We start from the raw sequence: 16,324 nt of genomic DNA, 5'->3' as shown, positions 1-16,324 counted from the left end.
ATTGACTACTCGGCTCGGCTCATGAGACACGAATCAATGAGTAGGACCGAATTGATGCCTTAAAGATCATCTGCCGGCATATTCACTTGTGAATGACATCATGATGTGACAAGTCTCACCGGAGAGAGGTAGCACACTGCTATAAGCGAGAACGGCGAGAAGAAATAAACAAGACGTGAGAATACTAAGCCGCATACTTCTATAAGAGAATATGGCCTTTGGGTGCAAAGTAATTATTTCAATCGAGGAAAAACTGATATTAAATTACTCTTAACCTTTTGAAACGTTGTGTTATACTTTGTCTATGGAGCCCACGAACTGAGTCTCTTGTGTCCTTGTCTCAACCCAGCTGGATGTGACACTGCTCCATGCCGACTTGGCTTAGATTTGGGCGTTTCTATGGTTATACAAGACTCACCCTTCGGACGTTACAGTTGGAAGATGGAACTGCGTCACCTTGGCTCTGCCATGCGGGGTGTTAAGAGGCGCGGGCGTGGTAAGACGACGACTTGTCCTCTCACAAAGAGACAGTCAAAATGAGAAGTTTGCAACACTCGGTGAGTATTCAACTGCACATTGCTACATAAACATTGGTAACGTTGCACTGTGCTCAGTTGATTGCCCAAAAAGCCCTCGCACCACGAAAATCACACAAGCCGGGCAACGGAGCTGCAACCATTCATCCCTCTAGCCTTCCGGGCACCTGAAGCGGCATTTCTCGTGATACGTATTCCCCGCACTAATTTCATCCTCGTAGAAGGGAGTGAACACTTGGTCAGGGGCTCGAAGAAGTGGTGGGGGGTAGACTTCTGAGCAACCCAACGGAAATAGCACAGCCATGCACAACTGAAAGAGATGAACACTACCCATATGCACTGCCCACACAGCCCAGCCTACTCTTCTGAAAAGGGGAAACGGATGGGGCTACGCCTAGATATCTATACTATGCTAGTCACGTAGGGGAGCAGAGTTGGAAAAATCCGTAAAGACTGTCCTTTACCCATAGCCAGCAACCGCTGAACATAAGAACCTCGACAACTGTACTAATTATGGAGCCCCAGATCCCCGTACTAGATTGTCAAACAACGCTCACGAACTCCGCAGCGAAGTTCACAGAGACTCGAGCACGTGATGAAGGTCTACCTCAATTTGCTGACTCTACGCAAGAGACCAAATCCCTCCAAGACAGCTCCGAATTCATCAACGAGATTGACAGATTCGTACCCAAGGATGTTGTTTTTGAGTAAGTCTTCATTCTATATGTATAAATGGTGCTTGGGTTGACATGTCTCTCACATAGCCCAAAGGAGACTTACCAACAATCTCAGCAAAGCCTAGAGACATTCCGTCGGACTCTTCAAAGGCTCATCGCTATTCTCAGAGAGAGAAACGTGGACACTCAGCTCAATATCGACATCAAAGATCCAAGCGATTTCACCTGTGAATATGTTCTCCAGATCATCAACAAGATAAGAGAAACCCGTGAGAGTGCCACAAAAACAAGATCATGCAAAAACTTTGTCCGGAGATGCTATCAGAAAATAGAGGACAACAGAAGCGCCATTGAGGGATTCCTCACAATGATCCCAAACGACGCCTATGGCTCAGTCATCTCTGGGGGATTTGCTATGATTATGGCCGTAAGTATGGAAGTCATGGTGTGAGTAATGACTTACGCCTTTCTGCAGGCTGTCGAGAAACGCGCTGAGCACCGTGAAGCGATTCAAAACTTCTTGGCGGAAATTCCAGAGAGGCTAGAGACTATCCAGCGCCTGTCACAAATACACCATGCCTCCATTAGACTACACCGACGCGCAGACGCTGTGATGGTTGCTGTCTTCACCGTCCTAGAGCGTATTGTTGACAAGATCACCAAGGCCCGGAAGGGTAAGCGGCTTATAAACCCGACAACGACATAGCTAACAAGCCGCAGTCAAGCTACAAGATAAAGCCAAGAGTTTGGCCGCGAGTATTCGTTTTCGAAAGAGGCAACATTCAGAATCCCATAATGACCAAGAACCCAGCGCGGGCGTGGCCAGTGACGAGGATGACGACCGAGAACAGAAGCTCTCTGTGGTCGACGCTTTAGCTGATCTACAAAACGAAATTGACAACTTTCAAAAAGAAGTAGACATCTGCAACCAAGAGAGACTAGGCAGCATGCAAGTCGCTGTTGGTGATCTGGGGCACGGTCTGCGGTTTGTCATGGAGCAAAACAGTGGTGAGTACTCACCGTGGTTCTCAATCTCAGCCTCCGCGGGCCTAACCGAACTCGCCTCCAACAGACACGCAGACAATGATAGCGGATTCTCTCAAAAGGCTGGAAAACATGGTTTCCCAAGTCACTAAAGAAGCTCATCAGGCATTGCTTCATCACTTGGAGGGTGCCCTGTACAAGCTGTGTGCTAGCGACCCGAATTTCAAGACCAAGATGGGTGAAGGTAGTTTCCCAACCTATTTTGTTTTGAGATTGAAACGCTAATAAAACCTTCTCTGTTAGTTGATTATTATGACCTAAACCTTTCGCAACAAGAAAATGACGTCGTGCTCATGTCTTCCCGCCAGCAGAACAATACCCGCATAGCCTCGGAATGGCGAAAGAAACTCCGGGGCCTTGTCCACGACCCCATGAAAGACATGAAGGACTGCCTCAAGCACATTGAGCTTCTCGACTCTGAGGAGAAAAATGTGTCGCATTCGATTCTGCACTCGGAACAGCTTGGCCGCTGGCTGCAGGGAAAGCAATCAACAATCATTGATATCAACCTTCATACACCTCCAGCTTCCCTTCACAACCCACTGTCCTTTATCAGTGCACTATCTGCCACAGCCCTCCGAAGTACAGCTCAGTTTCCGGTGCTCGCATTCTTTTGTGCACATAGGAGCAATGAGTCTCTTTCCGAGGAAAAGTCGGGCCCTACTGCTCCTCTGGTCAGGAGCCTGGTTGGCCAACTTCTCAGGTTCATTTCGGACCACCGTCCGTCAGCGGACCTGGGAAAGCTACAAGCCTGCGGGCTTTTCTCGAAAGCAAGGAAGAGTCTCAAGGAGGCTCTCAAGCTGTTTGCCTCGCTACTATTGTTACTGCCAGAGGGTGATATGGTCTTTTTGATTATTGATTCTCTCTCACGGCTTTCAGGGGGTCATGAAGACAAGATGACCAAGAAACTGGTCCAGATTGTCAAGCAGAGGGAAGACATTTTGATCAAGGTGATGACAACCGATGCGCTTCCTAGTTCCTACATCAGGAATGCTGCCGACATCTCACTTTACATCCCGGACTTGGTTATCGGGCCCGGTGTGGTCGATATTTCTAGGAGCAGTGACAAAATCGTTAAGAAGGTGAAGCAAAAGCGACACTTGGAAGACGGAGACGGAGATGTCACAGACGATGACGGTGTCAATGACAACAGTGAAAAGGACGATGACGCCGGTGAGAGTCTTTAAAGTGATATGGCTAGAGCGGGAAAATGTGAGCCACATCCAGAAAAAGACTCATGACACTGAATTCAATGCTGCCCAGTCAACTAACTACCTATTCACTACCTACCTTAGACAGTGATAGACTAATATTATAATTAGATGTCAGTAGTGAATAACTTAAGTCAATTACTTACTTAATTATACTTTCGCCCTATCCCACTTTTCCTTCTCCCGCTAGTTAATCCATAAACGTTAGACCTGGCAGCAATAACCGCAATACACCACCAATATTCACGTTGATAACCAACTGATTGGCAACTACTACCAAAATGTGCGATAGTTTCTGGACCTTGTGGAAGTGCAAGTCCTGCCAGACAAGGACCGATCCCGAATTTAAGCAGTTCGTGGAGTGCCAGGCTTTGATGCGCACGGGTGACACGGCCCAGTGCACAGGGGTTTACAAATATACTGAAATCTTCGAATGGATCTGCCACTCTTGTCTCGACCGTCGTGGAACCGATGCCACGTGACGATACCAGCGGCACCGAGATCCACCATTATCAACTTTGGCCGGCAGGTCTTGGTTGCTTTCTCTGGCACCAAGTGGAATAGGTAGGCAGACAATCACCTAGATAAGGAGAACAAAGACGATATACAGAAGTCAGCAAGTCAATAAGAAAGATTCTTTGACATGTGGTGTATCATTCAATCAAAAGAAAATGAGATTCTGACTGACTTCCCACTTTGTTGAAGAAACGGCTTGAAGGCAATGTCTGCATTATCGAACCAGAAATGAAGATGGTGGTTCAGCGAAATCATGTTCGCTGGTGAGTTGACAAATTTTGGATCGGTGAACTTCAGGACCCAAGGGCGAGGTCGCTGCGGCCCCCAGAAATAGTTTAAGACGTTCGCAAGTATCCGGAGTCTGCCAGGCTGTTCAGCAGTGGCCTTCGGAAAAATGTGGGCAGCCACAGGATCTGATAGGTGTGAAACAATGCAAACGTGATTGTCACGATTCTTGACCAGAGCACACCCAGCCACAGCCGCAAGGAAAACGCCTTTGGATTTTTCTGACAAGTTTTTTAAGAAAGGTCTCCCGCACATACCACTAGGTCTGCTTGTCTATTTGTTTTTCTCCTAAACATGGGAATGTGACTAGGTGCACCACGAAACAGGTTGCTATATGACAGGAGAGCTAGTTTTTAGCCTGTTTCGATGCAATTTGTTTTATTAGTAGAAATAGTAAAGATGCAAAATGCTAGTAAACCTAAGATCGGTAGTATTACTTATAAAATCATAGCTAATAGAAAGATTAAAAGAAACTCACAGAGCAACTTATATAGAAAGTAAGAAACTATTCTGCTAATGAAAAAAGGTAGAAGATACCTTCAAACGGATACCGAGGCAATTACTACGTCCTAAGCTCTGGGTTTAGGTTCATGTATATAGGTGTCTATTACTAAGGAGATAAGTAGACTCACTTCCTAATCCATTGGTATATGGGCGTATTCACTTACTGATCCATTAATGCAGGTAATTCACTACTTAATCCAGAATGCAAGTGAATGTCTTATTAGACAGTGGGCCAAAATAGGCTGTGGCTGACTGAAAATAACTGTTTTATATATACTCTTTCCCCTCTTGCTGCCCAAGGAGCATCCACAGTTATCGTACGAGGAACCCTCAACTACCAACACCCAAGATCAACCAACAGCAGTATCGAGTTCCATAAACAACTTCTTCAAAGCTACTATCCAAAATGTGTCAATATATCTGCACCGAGTGGGAGTGCATACAGTGTGGCAAGAAGATACAGTTTAAATGCAAGAAATCGTCCTCGTGCAGCCCCGTGAGAGCGACCCGCGACACGCCCAAGTCCACTAGACGTAGCGACCGCACCGAACTTATCCGTGGCGTCTATCGCCTGTGTTGCGCCAAGTGTTCTGCACATCCCCCATGATGATGATACTGGGTACATGGGGACAGTGGCAAACAGATTCTGTCCCCAGTTACTCACATCGAACGGGCTGCTTAGTCTCTGTCAAGCGAGAAAAGCCTTTGACACCCATTAGCTAATGGATAGGCTAGGATAAGGGCTACGGTTCGGATAGGATTAGGATCCTGGCTATGGCTAGTTAGGTTATGGTTCGAATTAGGTAGTTTATGATTGCTTTAAAGTGCAAAGGGGCTGACAAGGGGGTCAGGGGTCGGCTTGTCTGTATACACGTCGTGCGGTCTGCCAAAACCAAGAGTCTCTCCATTCATGATAGAAGAGGTCACAGACAGGAATCTTAGTGACCCAATGGCGAAAATGCATAGAGGTTCCATATGTCGTGGATACACCAAGTCCAATCACATCGACTTCATATCGAACTCTCCAGCCAAAGGAGACCAACGTCTACCGACATGGCAAAAGTGTGAGAGCTCACTCAAGAGCCAAGCTTCGTATGCTTCTTGGATGCGCAGGCACCGCACATCTCCTCCAAGTTGTTCTTGTCGCCATGGTGAATTCTGCCACACCAGCCGATCCTCCCATTCTTCTGGTTGGCCGCTTTGGGGCAGATGTAGCATTCATGTTCGATGCGAAGCTCCTTCCAGCAGACTTTGCAGTGGTGGTAGACCCTCATCTCATGACACATTGCTCTGGCGTTAGCGCTTGACGGTTCAGCTTTCCCTTTCCCAGTTAGTACTTGTGAGAACGGCTCGATAGTCCAGGGATCGTACACTTCTTGGAGGTGCAACACTGCGATGAGCAGGGACTAAAGGCTTTGAAGTCGATCTGGTGTGAGAGGCCGGCCGGAACAAGAGAGATGTGAAGGTTTGGCTTTTATTGGTGCTTGAGAGTGGAAGAATGGAATGGAATGAATATCGTCTCGGTGGTGGTATTTATACTTACACTACACCACTCTCTGATTCAACGCTACGGGTAACATGGCCACCATTTACACTGAATCAACTTTGATTCATCACCAATAATTTCCCTTCAGATTCAGGAGAATACCAAACAGATGATCAATGAGCCCCGCCTTCGTGTCATTTGATCACCGTATATAAGCCTCGCCCTCATCTACTATGTTTGTAGTAACTCTTCATAGACTTTCCTTTTTGTCCTGATCTTGATGGCCAATGAATCAGCTTTTAAAGACGGATGCTAAATGCTTCGATTCAAGGCGCGAGCCCGTGTTGTTTAACTATCTCGACAGCTTAAGTGTACCAGTAGTTCTCTTATACCTTTTGGTGACTGAGCCCACTTCGTAAATGAAAGGATATTGGCATGTCTAGGTAAGAGTACACCAGAAACTCCGCACGTCTTCTCCGCTAGTCACAGATTGCGGTGGATAGCATCCCTGGTGCTTTGAATCAAATGTTCAAGACAGGCCCAGTCACATCAATCCTCGGGCTATTCATGCACCTTGTATCTGCCACGACAGAAGTCAATTATCTCCGAGCTACCTTAGCGCTAGCTATTAGATTGACATCGTTTTTGGTCCTGCAGCTAGACAGGCAAGGGCGGTGCCCTACTCAAGAACACATCTTCTTGGTCCTCTTCTCACAGGCATTACACATTTCCTCCTTGTTTTCCTTGGAGCCCTGGCGAATAGATCCGCATGCCCCTAATCTCCCATTTTCCTTGCTAGAGGCTTTGGGGCAGATGTGAGTGTCATATCCGATCCGGAGCTGCGTAGCGCAGACACTGCATTTGTAGACGATTGTCAGGTCATGGCACATGGTTGCGGCTGTATTATCAGAACTTCCCTTTGGCCCAGTCGTTGCTTTGCAAGAGAACTACTCGATAACCTACAACTATTCAATCGTTGAACGTTGAGACGTGCGATGACCAAGGGCGAAGGGTTTTGAAGTCGATCTCAGAGGCCAACCTGTACCAAGAGATGACAGTCCGAGTTTAGATTCGTAGGTTAGAGTGGAAAAACGAGATGCGCTATGGATTCCATCTTCATCGTAGTATTTATAATTGAATCGATGGAGACATAAGTCACGGCTGTAGGCGTGGCTCTTGTTGTACATGTGCACAAATATCGTTGTTTCATTGTTTAAAATGGTCTCTCAAACTCAAAAAGGTGCTGTACATGCTCTGAAATAGCATCAGCTGTCCCGTCTCATGGCATCAGAGTTTGACAATGCACCTCACACTGCCTTGCTTTATCGCGGCAATGGTGTCACGTTTCCACAGTCGACAATGATAAACGACATCACTCAAAACACTTTGACAGTAAATCCGTGACAACCGGCGCTCCTTTTCATTGAACTATCTATCCCACAGGCCTGGGTGGATCCGATCCTTTCTCAACTCCGCCAGCCCAGCCCATACTCTCAACTCCGTGAGTGCGGGAGCATGGCCCCTCAACTCCGCCAGGTCACCGCAACACTCCCTCAATTCCGCTAGTTCAGTGACTCGATCCATTCCTTGGCCGAAGAAATGGTTGCCTGTCTAGGAAACACCTTTTCCGTCAACACCCGATGCACCTCTGGGTCACGATCCAGACAAAGATCCTCCACAATAGTAATGATGAAGTCTAAGTCACCAGCCTGTCTCAAAGTCGACAAGACTGCGCCGCTAGTAGCCACACCCGCAAGCGCCAGGGTATCGATTTTCAGACTTCTGAGGATCACATCCAAATCAGAGCCGGCAAAGGCCGAAGTTCTCTTCTTGGTGATGACAATGTCCTTTGAGCCAGCGGGAGGAGCGACGGCTGGATCAAAGTCCACCGAAGGGTGGCCTTCGGTAAAAACTCCCTCCCCCATAGTGGAGAGACCACCCATGAACTTGTTTTTGGTGGCCAGATCTTCATATCCTGATCGAAAGGCTGTTCGGACGTGAATCACTTGGACTCCGGCTTCACGTGCTTGCTGGGCAGTCTGTGCCACGCGTTTGAGATAGCCGTCGCGATCAATATCCCCGATCATGGGGATGATGCCCTGCTGTAGGTCCAAAATGATGAAGGCGGTGGTGGACATGGTGGTGGTTGGAGGTGTTTTGGTGTAATGGGAGTGGGTGTGAATTGGTTTTTGAGTGGTGTGAAGCTGATGAGAATACAATTTCACTGGCAATGAGAATGCCAAGGCGTCTCATAATCACTTATATACTCAACACACCGTCTCCTTCTAGGAGTTGAGAATCATGCTACGGGGTTAACATGGTTATGTCCGTCAGCCTTCAAATGGGCCCTTAGTAAGTATTTCCTTGCTTATGTCCGGCTTCGGTGCCGAATCGGCAACGATCCTCCAAGTGTCATCCAATAACGACGAAATTCCATGGGAAATTTGATGAGCAATCGATATGCCTAACGAAGTTGAGATTTCGGAGACATCCTTCTGCTACTTGTTCTCCACTGGGGGATGTGGCTCAGTTCCGGGAATCAGACCTACCCTGGAGAAATGAGGAGGATCCACGAGGCCAGTGACATAATTCAATGCCTATGGGCACGAGCTGACATGGGACAAATGCCCTGAGTGATTTCTAACTTTGGCTGAGTCCATGCCTATGTGGTTCTCTCCTAGTGGTGACTATTTTCACTACATAAAGCTGGCCATGGAGAATGACCAGGACGGAGGGTTCATACAGACGCAGATAATCTTTATTTTCTAGGCAAAAAAGAGGTCTATAAATATAATAAATAAAATACTTAGAGCTTTGTGATAATATTTAATATTTTTTATCTCTTCTTTAGCTTTTAATTAGGCTATTATGTGAGTACTATTTACTGTAGACGTCTGGGTTTTTGACGACCAGTTGGGGGTATTTCTCAGGATGAGGGGCCGACCTGGGAGCGAGTGTGGTGGAGGCCCCTCTTCACTGCAATTTTAACCCACCCAGACGACCAATCTTACTTCTCGCCTACTCACCGCAATCATCCAAGACGCAAGCGTGGACTCTACAAGAAAACCGTTCGACCCCAATATGTGAGATTTATGAAAGGGGACCTAAGTTAAGATGCTTTCAAAGATAAAGCTATGGAGCACCTGGCTGGAAATGAAGCCATTGATTCAAGATTAGTTACATTCTGCTCTATTACGCGTTGCCTTGACTGTTGCCCTAGTCGCTAACCTGATCTACTATCGATCGATCCTAATCTATATTGCATTCTAACATTTGATTCCCTTTTGATGTCCTTTTCTATATCAATCTGTTGCGTTCAACTACAGAGCCACTCATATTTTAAATATTTGATGTTCGCGCCGTTGCTTTGGCCGTCCACAGAGGCATCTTCCGAAGCCTTCGTCACTTAACCCACCAAAGGTTCACGCTCTTCGGCGTCTTCTGCTTCTTCCTCGTGCTTTTCCACCAGAGTGCTTCCGGGGGGAGGGAAGTTGGAGAATAGCAGTACTCCCATGGCAAGCAAGGCGATAGCCTACAACTGTCAGTTTCTGCGGATTCAAAGCTGTTTGGCGTGGTCTACATACCGCATTGCAGAAAAATGTGGCGTATGCCTTGCCAGCTTCGGCAAGGCTGGCAAAGATGAATCCAAAGAGACCCTGGGTTGCGAGTCGTGCAACATTCTCGACGAGAGTGACGGCGTTAAGGGCATCCGCACGTTGAGAATCAGGGCACATTTGGGTAATCACACCTTTAGCAGCGGGTGCAGACCCAGAGCCGAATGGGAGCAGAAATGCGGCTATTCTGTCAGCGAAATGTCGTACTCTTCGTTAAGATATGGGTTCTTACAGAGATAAATGTGCCATGGGCGTGTCGCAAAGGCTGCTACGGTTGTGAGAGCTCCATCGACAACAAGACTCCACCGTAGGAAGACCAGGTCAAAGAGACAGCCGTCATCCTCCTTCTTAGAAGGCGGAGCTTCATACGGCTCATGATCCGCCTGCTCACCAAGCGTAGCATCAAACTCGCCAGCCGATGTTGGCAAGTGTTGCGATGCGGCATCGTCAACAACTTCCTCCGGCACCTCTGACAAGGGCTTGGACGAAAATCGGCGACGTCCCCAAGCAATGATTGGCGGGAACATGAAGATGAGGAACAGACTTCTCATGAAAGCAAACTCAGACATGAGCCAGCCATTGTTACCTTGATCAAAGTCAAATGCTGCTGTGGCGTACATCTGGATCAAAAGAGGGGCGTAGCCTGTGGCGAGCTACACAACCTGAATTAGCACAAACCGAATACGAGTGTGGTAGCACGAATGAGCGGTGTGGGACGATGAGGGTATTCGGAAGGGTTATCAACTCACCACACCGAGAAAAATGCCACTGCAGAGAAAGATGACGCCGTAGTGCTTCCTGTACTTTCCATCCTTGAGGCGGAGCTTTTGAGGCGTGAGGACTCTGAGGGGGGCGAGGAAGCCAGAAACGCCTCGCTGGCCCGGCTTCTGGCCGTTGGACATGGATTCTGGCGAGATGTAAGGTAGGGAGAAGCAGACGTAGATGCCCGCGAGGATGAATGAGACAAAGGCCACGTCGAAAGGAGCTCTGATGTCAATCGCGTCTCCGATCATACCGCCGGCTGCTGAAGTCAGTGACAGTCAAAGGCAATTGGGCCATTGGTGACTTACTCAGATAGCCCAGACCCTGGCCCAGCATAATAGCTCCCTGAAGTTGACCAAACACTGCAGTACGCTTAAGAGGTTCAACAACTTCTCCAGCAATGATATTCACCACCAAGCTGTAAAGCGATAAGCGGAATGTCCCTCAATGTCTTAGGGTCCTTACATGTAGCCCGCAGGTCCGCCAAGAATCGTGATCAGCTGTGTCGCCTGGATAATCATCATGCCTTCACTCTTTCCAGCCACGACGCCAATTATTTGTGTCACGACTCGGATAGCAGGAACGAATATTTGAACGAGCAGGGCTGCCTTTGGACCAAACTTCTTGACAGTCCATCCCGCCACAAAGAGGTTCAACGTTCCTGAGAAAATTAGATGATGATCGCCTGCTGTATGAGAACATCTTACCACAGAACGTCGTGCTCATGCCCAGAAGACTGAACTGGGTAGCCGTTCCAGCCGCAATCTCATCTCGACTGCACCTGTCACCAGGTCCTTCATACGGCGGATGAGAATCATAAAAGGTGTCACATGTCATCAAATGAAAGACATAAAAAAGCCTGTCTCAGGTCAGTCCTCCCCTCCAAAAACGCCGATCTAGACACTTACGGAACCTGCGTGAAACTAAAGCTCAACGTGATCAGAAACCCCGCAAGAAGGATCCGATTCTCGACCTTGAAGGCCCGTTTCAGCCAAGACCCTACGCGGGTCTTCTTGGCGAGGTCATTTTTAGGAAGGAGGGGTGTCGTCTCATCAGTCGTCATAATCGAGGGTAGAGCTTGGTGATCAGTTGACGCCCAAAAGAATGCAGGAACAAGTTTGTACAACGAGTGAGGCGAAAAATCTTGTGATGATAAATACGGATGCATTCTTTCGCAAGAGGTCCATAATTGTTAAGAGGGGCTCGGCTTTCCAAATGGGGGATAGCGGTGGTTTCACGGCATTACTCGGTTATATCAAAGAGATGCATTTCCTTATCTTTGCCCCATCAACAGAATTATTGTGCTTCGGCTTCGATGCTTCTGGAGTTGAAGTGTCGCTTGACTGCAATTGTGTTACAGGGTTTCTGTGTCAGAATAACATGGCTATCCATTGGTTGCTGGCGTGAGCTCTGACCTTCAACCGACACTTGAGTGAGCTCGAATCCTTGTCGTCTCACTGGGATCCTTCGCCTTAGAATGACCTCACGTGTTCAACTTCCCAGCCCAGCCAAACTTCGATCTCTCCTTGCTTCCTCCTCAGCCTCCGCCTCAAATCTCAATCGCCTCTTGTCCCACTCCTTTCGACGCGGCGTATTGATCCCAAAAAAGCTTGCGACATACACAAGGTCAGGACAAGCGTCGAGGAGATCATCCACATCAGATGGCTCAACGTCCTCATCCAAGTTGACAAAAAGCTTGACGAGCTTCTTGGCCTTTTTGCAGCTCTGCACAGCAACCTGTCCCAGAGTGGTGCTAAGGTCCAGTTCTTGGAGGGTGGAAGAATGGGAGTTGACGAGTCGGGCGATGACGTCGTTGAGGTGATTTTGCGCCTGAACATGGTCCTCCGAGTCCGTTGGATCTTCCACGTCACCGGCCGAGACTGATACGAGCCGTTGTGGTGGGGATGCTTGGCCGATGGCATCCAGATCAAGCGTGGAAATGGCGCATCCTAAACCGAAATCGACTTCTCGAAGCGCCGTCATGAAAGGCATAACCTGAACAACCCAGTCGGAAATTTCTTCGATGCTCCAGACACGAAGCTTTTGGAGGGTTGGGCCCCATCTCTTGCAAGCTTCCGAGAGTTCATCCGCCGTGATCAATCTGCATCGTAACTCAAGCTCGCGAAGAGAAGGGCACTGGTGGCTGAGATCCGACAAAAGGTTGGGGGTTTCCTCGATCCAGAAATCTTGGCCCAGAGTGAGGCATTGAAGATTCGAAGAGAGATGTGGTGACAGGGCTCGTATCAGCCACAAGAATTGACCATGAAAGGTCAAGCTGGTCAGCTTTTGGGCAACCTTGGCGAAGCGCTCATCTTTCAAGGCCTCATCGAATGCCTTTTGGCTAGCTTCATCCTGTTGTTGTTGCTGGTCGCTTGTCCATTTGACATTTGTTGCGTACCAGAATGTCTTGAGTCGCGGGCATGCATCGAGCAGGGCCGCCATATTCATGACATCCTGTTTCGAGATATGATTCGAATCTTCGAAATCCATCCCGCGCTCGATAAGTATATCGTCGACATTTGGACATGCACGAGCAATGTCGACAATGAGATTGCCGTTCTCGCCTTCGGCTTCCCATAGCAACCGCAAAGACTTGACCAAGGTCGTGAGATGGGGTTCAATGGCCAGGGTGAATCTGAATCCCCACTGTCTCGTTATGCTGTCTAGGTCGCGGGGGTGGTTGTATAGGTAGGGCTCGGCGATGGATTGGAGTGTCCTGTTGGAGCGACAGAGCGCCAAGAGAGTCTCTTGTCGCTTCACATAGTCCCATTCAGTGACGTAGTTGATAATGAGTTGGTAGATCTCAATAGGCAACACAGGAGACTGATCGTTATGTTGAGCACCTGAGTAACTGCCGAATAAGACAGGCATTTCGTCCGTATCCTCTACGTCAGCAAAGTCCTCGATGCTGTGATAAAAGTCGGTAGCAGCATGGGCTCGTCGCTGCGCTTGTTCGTCAGCCGGTTTCCCGCGGGCGACCTTGTTCAGTAAGTTTCTTAGGCGAAGGGCTTGGCGTGCCGCCAAACGACAAGATATTTGATACTCAGTCATGATGGCGCCGAGATGTGGAGGAACGATGTTAGAGGGGTGGAACGCGTCTGATGGCCCCAACAAGGGCCCGCATAATTACGTATACGTAATTTATGCTTATCGTCATTCGTGGGTATGCAATTAAAGGGAGATCTGGATGAGGGCTTCACGAAGAAACAAGTCAACACAGCTGCTCCTACTCGAGTCAAAGATAAATAGAGACTGTAAATATAGGGATAAATGCGACTCAATTCTGTCTCAATTGTTCGTCGAGCCACTGCATCAGTAGACCGAGTGGGTCTTGCTCGATCCACCGCAAAGAAGGTGGGAAATCCCAAGCTGCAGTTCTCGTCGACATGCTTCGTTTTATACCGTGGGTGTGAAAAAGAGTGTAACAATGTAAGCCCTGTGATCGGTTGACGTGTTCAGCAGTCGATAGACAATGAGACTTTTCCACTGGGGCGACAATGGGGTGTGAAGTGGGTGTATTCGAACTTCAAAGATTGGAGGCCGGCATGACTTGACAACGGAGCTTCACGGTCAACCATGACTCTTGGTGATGTTAATCCGTAATATACGCATGGGACTACTCTTCAAAGAGCACCGATGGGGGGTAGAAATGAGGTAAAAGCAACCATATGGGTCAAGGAAAAAATGAGACACGAGGATAAATATAATAATTAATTCTCCTTTAAATCTCATTAATAAATTATAATAAAAATATAGAAAAAATCTCTATATTATTATATTATTTTATACTTTTCTTTTTAAATTTATTACTTATATTTATAAAGAGTTATGTAAATCTCTTAATACTCTCGCGTCTTAGTTATTTCTTTGCCCGCGTGGCAACCCAAGCCAAAAGTGGAATGTGGATGGTTGCTTAATCTGGCAAGGATTCACGAGGCGGTCAGCAATGGCTACAACTGCACTTATTAGACTAAAGAAATAGACACAGCCTTAGCAAGACCGGTGACTTGCAGTCTTGCAGGGGATCCCTTTCGGGAAGGTGATGGCCATCAGCTTTCTGAAGGGAGTAAGCCGACATCATGAATTAAGCCGAATAACTCGGAACGTCGTGTATATAATCCTCTACTTAGTAGACTAGCTGCTGATACCCAAACTGCTCCCCTCTCTACTTGTTGCCTAAACTCTCTCTCTCTACTTCCTTGACAAATGAAGATCAGCGCTATTCTCGCCCTGGGCGCCGCCATCCTGCCTCTAGCAAGCGGCGAATGCAACTGGCAAGACGTCGGAACACTCAGCAAGAAATGGCGTCTCAGCACCTACAAGTCCAAGAACTGCATCAGCCAGACAGGAAGCTGGAAAGGTTCCGGCTTTGGTGTCCGATGCATTGACATTCCCAACAACACCAAGTCCTTCATCTTCACCGTCGGCAGCGGCTACAATCCTCTCAACTTGGAGGACTGCACCATCTTTTTCAAGACAAAGGGAAACTGTGGGGGAGACCAGGTTGGCAGGTCGAAAGGGAGCTGGAAGAAGAGCTCTGTGAAGAGCAAGGTGGCTGGTGCGTACATCCAATGCACCAAGCTGTTTCAGAAGCGTGAGGCGGAGGGCGAGGGTTCGATGGAGAGGAAGTTTGTGAGAGATGATGATGGGGAGTGGTTTGAGCAGCTTGAAGATGGGAGATTGGTCAAGGCTGATCTGGTCGAGGATGGCCCCGATGGAGATGAGGGCGAGACGGAGGAGAATTGAATTCTTACCAATGGTAGCACGAGAGCTATAGGTGTTGCAGTTGTGGTCGTAGCACCGAAGGTTGAGATTGAACTGGTACTTTACTTTGGTTTGGGGTTCCTGCTCATCTACGTGGCCTATTCTGGATGAGTGAGATCAGCAGCAAAGACCCATTGGCGTCAACAGCAGCCCTTTGAGTGTTTTATAAACAAGGCTACCCTTCTACCTACCACCCTAAAAGCACATACGAGTGCTCAGCGCCCTAGCCGAGTGGTTAACTCTTCCTTGTTTCCACTCCTACAAACTCTCTCTTCTCTCCGCAAACCTAAAAACCACTCTTTTTGGGATTCCTTAGGTTCAATCGAGAGCTTTGTAGGACTCTTCTACCGCAGCAAAAGGTTCAAAAAAGTCCACTTTGTTAACATCGGGTCATGATGTTGTCATATGCTGACAATCTGTTCTTTATTATGGTTGCAGCCCAGCCCTTGATGGGAACTGAGCCAGAAGATTGAGGGCTTTATAGGTAAGGTCAACTCTTATTCTCCCACCCTAAAAGCACACTCGAGTGCTCACCTAGTCAAGTGGTTAACTCTTCCTTACTTCCGCTCCTATAAACTCTATCTTCTTTCCGCAGACGTAAAAACCACTTTTTTATATTACCCCTAGAATCTCAGTTCAAGGTCTTATAAGGAAGGCTACCCTTATACCTCCCATCCTAAAAGCACAAAAGTGCTCGGCGTCTGGTCAAGTGGTCTTTAATTCCGCTCCTAAAAAATCCTCTCTTCTTTCCGCAAACCTATAACCTACCCACCTCTGACCAGACGCGCACCTAAAAAAGCCATCCACCTAAAGACCAATCTTTTTGCTGTTTCCTTTTTCATCTAGCTCGCTGTTTTTGCTCCTTCTTGTTAATTAACTACTGAATGGTGGAGTAAACCCCCGTGGCCAACGAGTTGTGTCATGA

The 16,324-nt window shown here is 47.8% G+C and overlaps 5 protein-coding genes across 5 annotated transcripts; 2 read left to right on the top strand and 3 right to left on the bottom strand.

Annotated features, from left to right (window-relative positions):
* Positions 1 to 1,049: 1,049 nt before the first annotated feature.
* Positions 1,050 to 3,444, top strand: NECHADRAFT_86736 (uncharacterized protein; the record flags this gene model as incomplete). Its single annotated transcript, XM_003042791.1, has 6 exons — positions 1,050 to 1,243; positions 1,301 to 1,640; positions 1,689 to 1,887; positions 1,934 to 2,221; positions 2,286 to 2,441; positions 2,501 to 3,444. The coding sequence occupies 6 exons, from the start codon at positions 1,050 to 1,052 to the stop codon at positions 3,442 to 3,444; spliced, it is 2,121 nt and encodes a 706-aa protein (XP_003042837.1).
* Positions 3,445 to 7,647: 4,203 nt separating this feature from the next.
* Positions 7,648 to 8,481, bottom strand: NECHADRAFT_102890 (uncharacterized protein). Its single transcript, XM_003042707.1, has one exon. It carries the CDS (start codon positions 8,395 to 8,397, stop codon positions 7,822 to 7,824), a length of 576 nt encoding a protein of 191 aa, XP_003042753.1. The 5' UTR covers positions 8,398 to 8,481; the 3' UTR covers positions 7,648 to 7,821.
* A 1,184-nt stretch (positions 8,482 to 9,665) lies between these two features.
* On the bottom strand, positions 9,666 to 11,698 carry NECHADRAFT_52291 (uncharacterized protein; the record flags this gene model as incomplete). The annotated part of the gene is made up of 8 exons (XM_003042706.1): positions 9,666 to 9,791; positions 9,844 to 10,055; positions 10,106 to 10,526; positions 10,623 to 10,894; positions 10,944 to 11,053; positions 11,101 to 11,296; positions 11,343 to 11,494; positions 11,544 to 11,698. 8 exons carry the CDS (start codon positions 11,696 to 11,698, stop codon positions 9,666 to 9,668), a joined length of 1,644 nt encoding a protein of 547 aa, XP_003042752.1.
* Positions 11,699 to 12,126: 428 nt separating this feature from the next.
* Positions 12,127 to 13,506, bottom strand: NECHADRAFT_52023 (uncharacterized protein; the record flags this gene model as incomplete). Its single annotated transcript, XM_003042705.1, has 1 exon — positions 12,127 to 13,506. The coding sequence occupies one exon, from the start codon at positions 13,504 to 13,506 to the stop codon at positions 12,127 to 12,129; it is 1,380 nt and encodes a 459-aa protein (XP_003042751.1).
* Positions 13,507 to 14,841: 1,335 nt separating this feature from the next.
* NECHADRAFT_106473 (uncharacterized protein) lies at positions 14,842 to 15,381 on the top strand (the record flags this gene model as incomplete). The annotated part of the gene is made up of 1 exon (XM_003042790.1): positions 14,842 to 15,381. One exon carries the CDS (start codon positions 14,842 to 14,844, stop codon positions 15,379 to 15,381), a length of 540 nt encoding a protein of 179 aa, XP_003042836.1.
* Between the last annotated feature and the right edge of the window lie 943 nt (positions 15,382 to 16,324).

The sequence above is a fragment of the Fusarium vanettenii genome, assembly GCF_000151355.1.
Source record: "Fusarium vanettenii 77-13-4 chromosome 11 genomic scaffold NECHAsca_32_chr11_3_0, whole genome shotgun sequence".
In the NCBI taxonomy this organism is placed as follows: Eukaryota; Fungi; Ascomycota; class Sordariomycetes; order Hypocreales; family Nectriaceae; genus Fusarium; species Fusarium vanettenii.
This window is presented reverse-complemented; position numbering and strand designations above follow the sequence as displayed.

Bases quoted from the DNA above. Each gene is read 5' to 3' on its own strand.
- NECHADRAFT_102890 (XM_003042707.1), bottom strand. From the start codon at position 8,397: ATGTCCACCACCGCCTTCATCATTTTGGACCTACAGCAGGGCATCATC.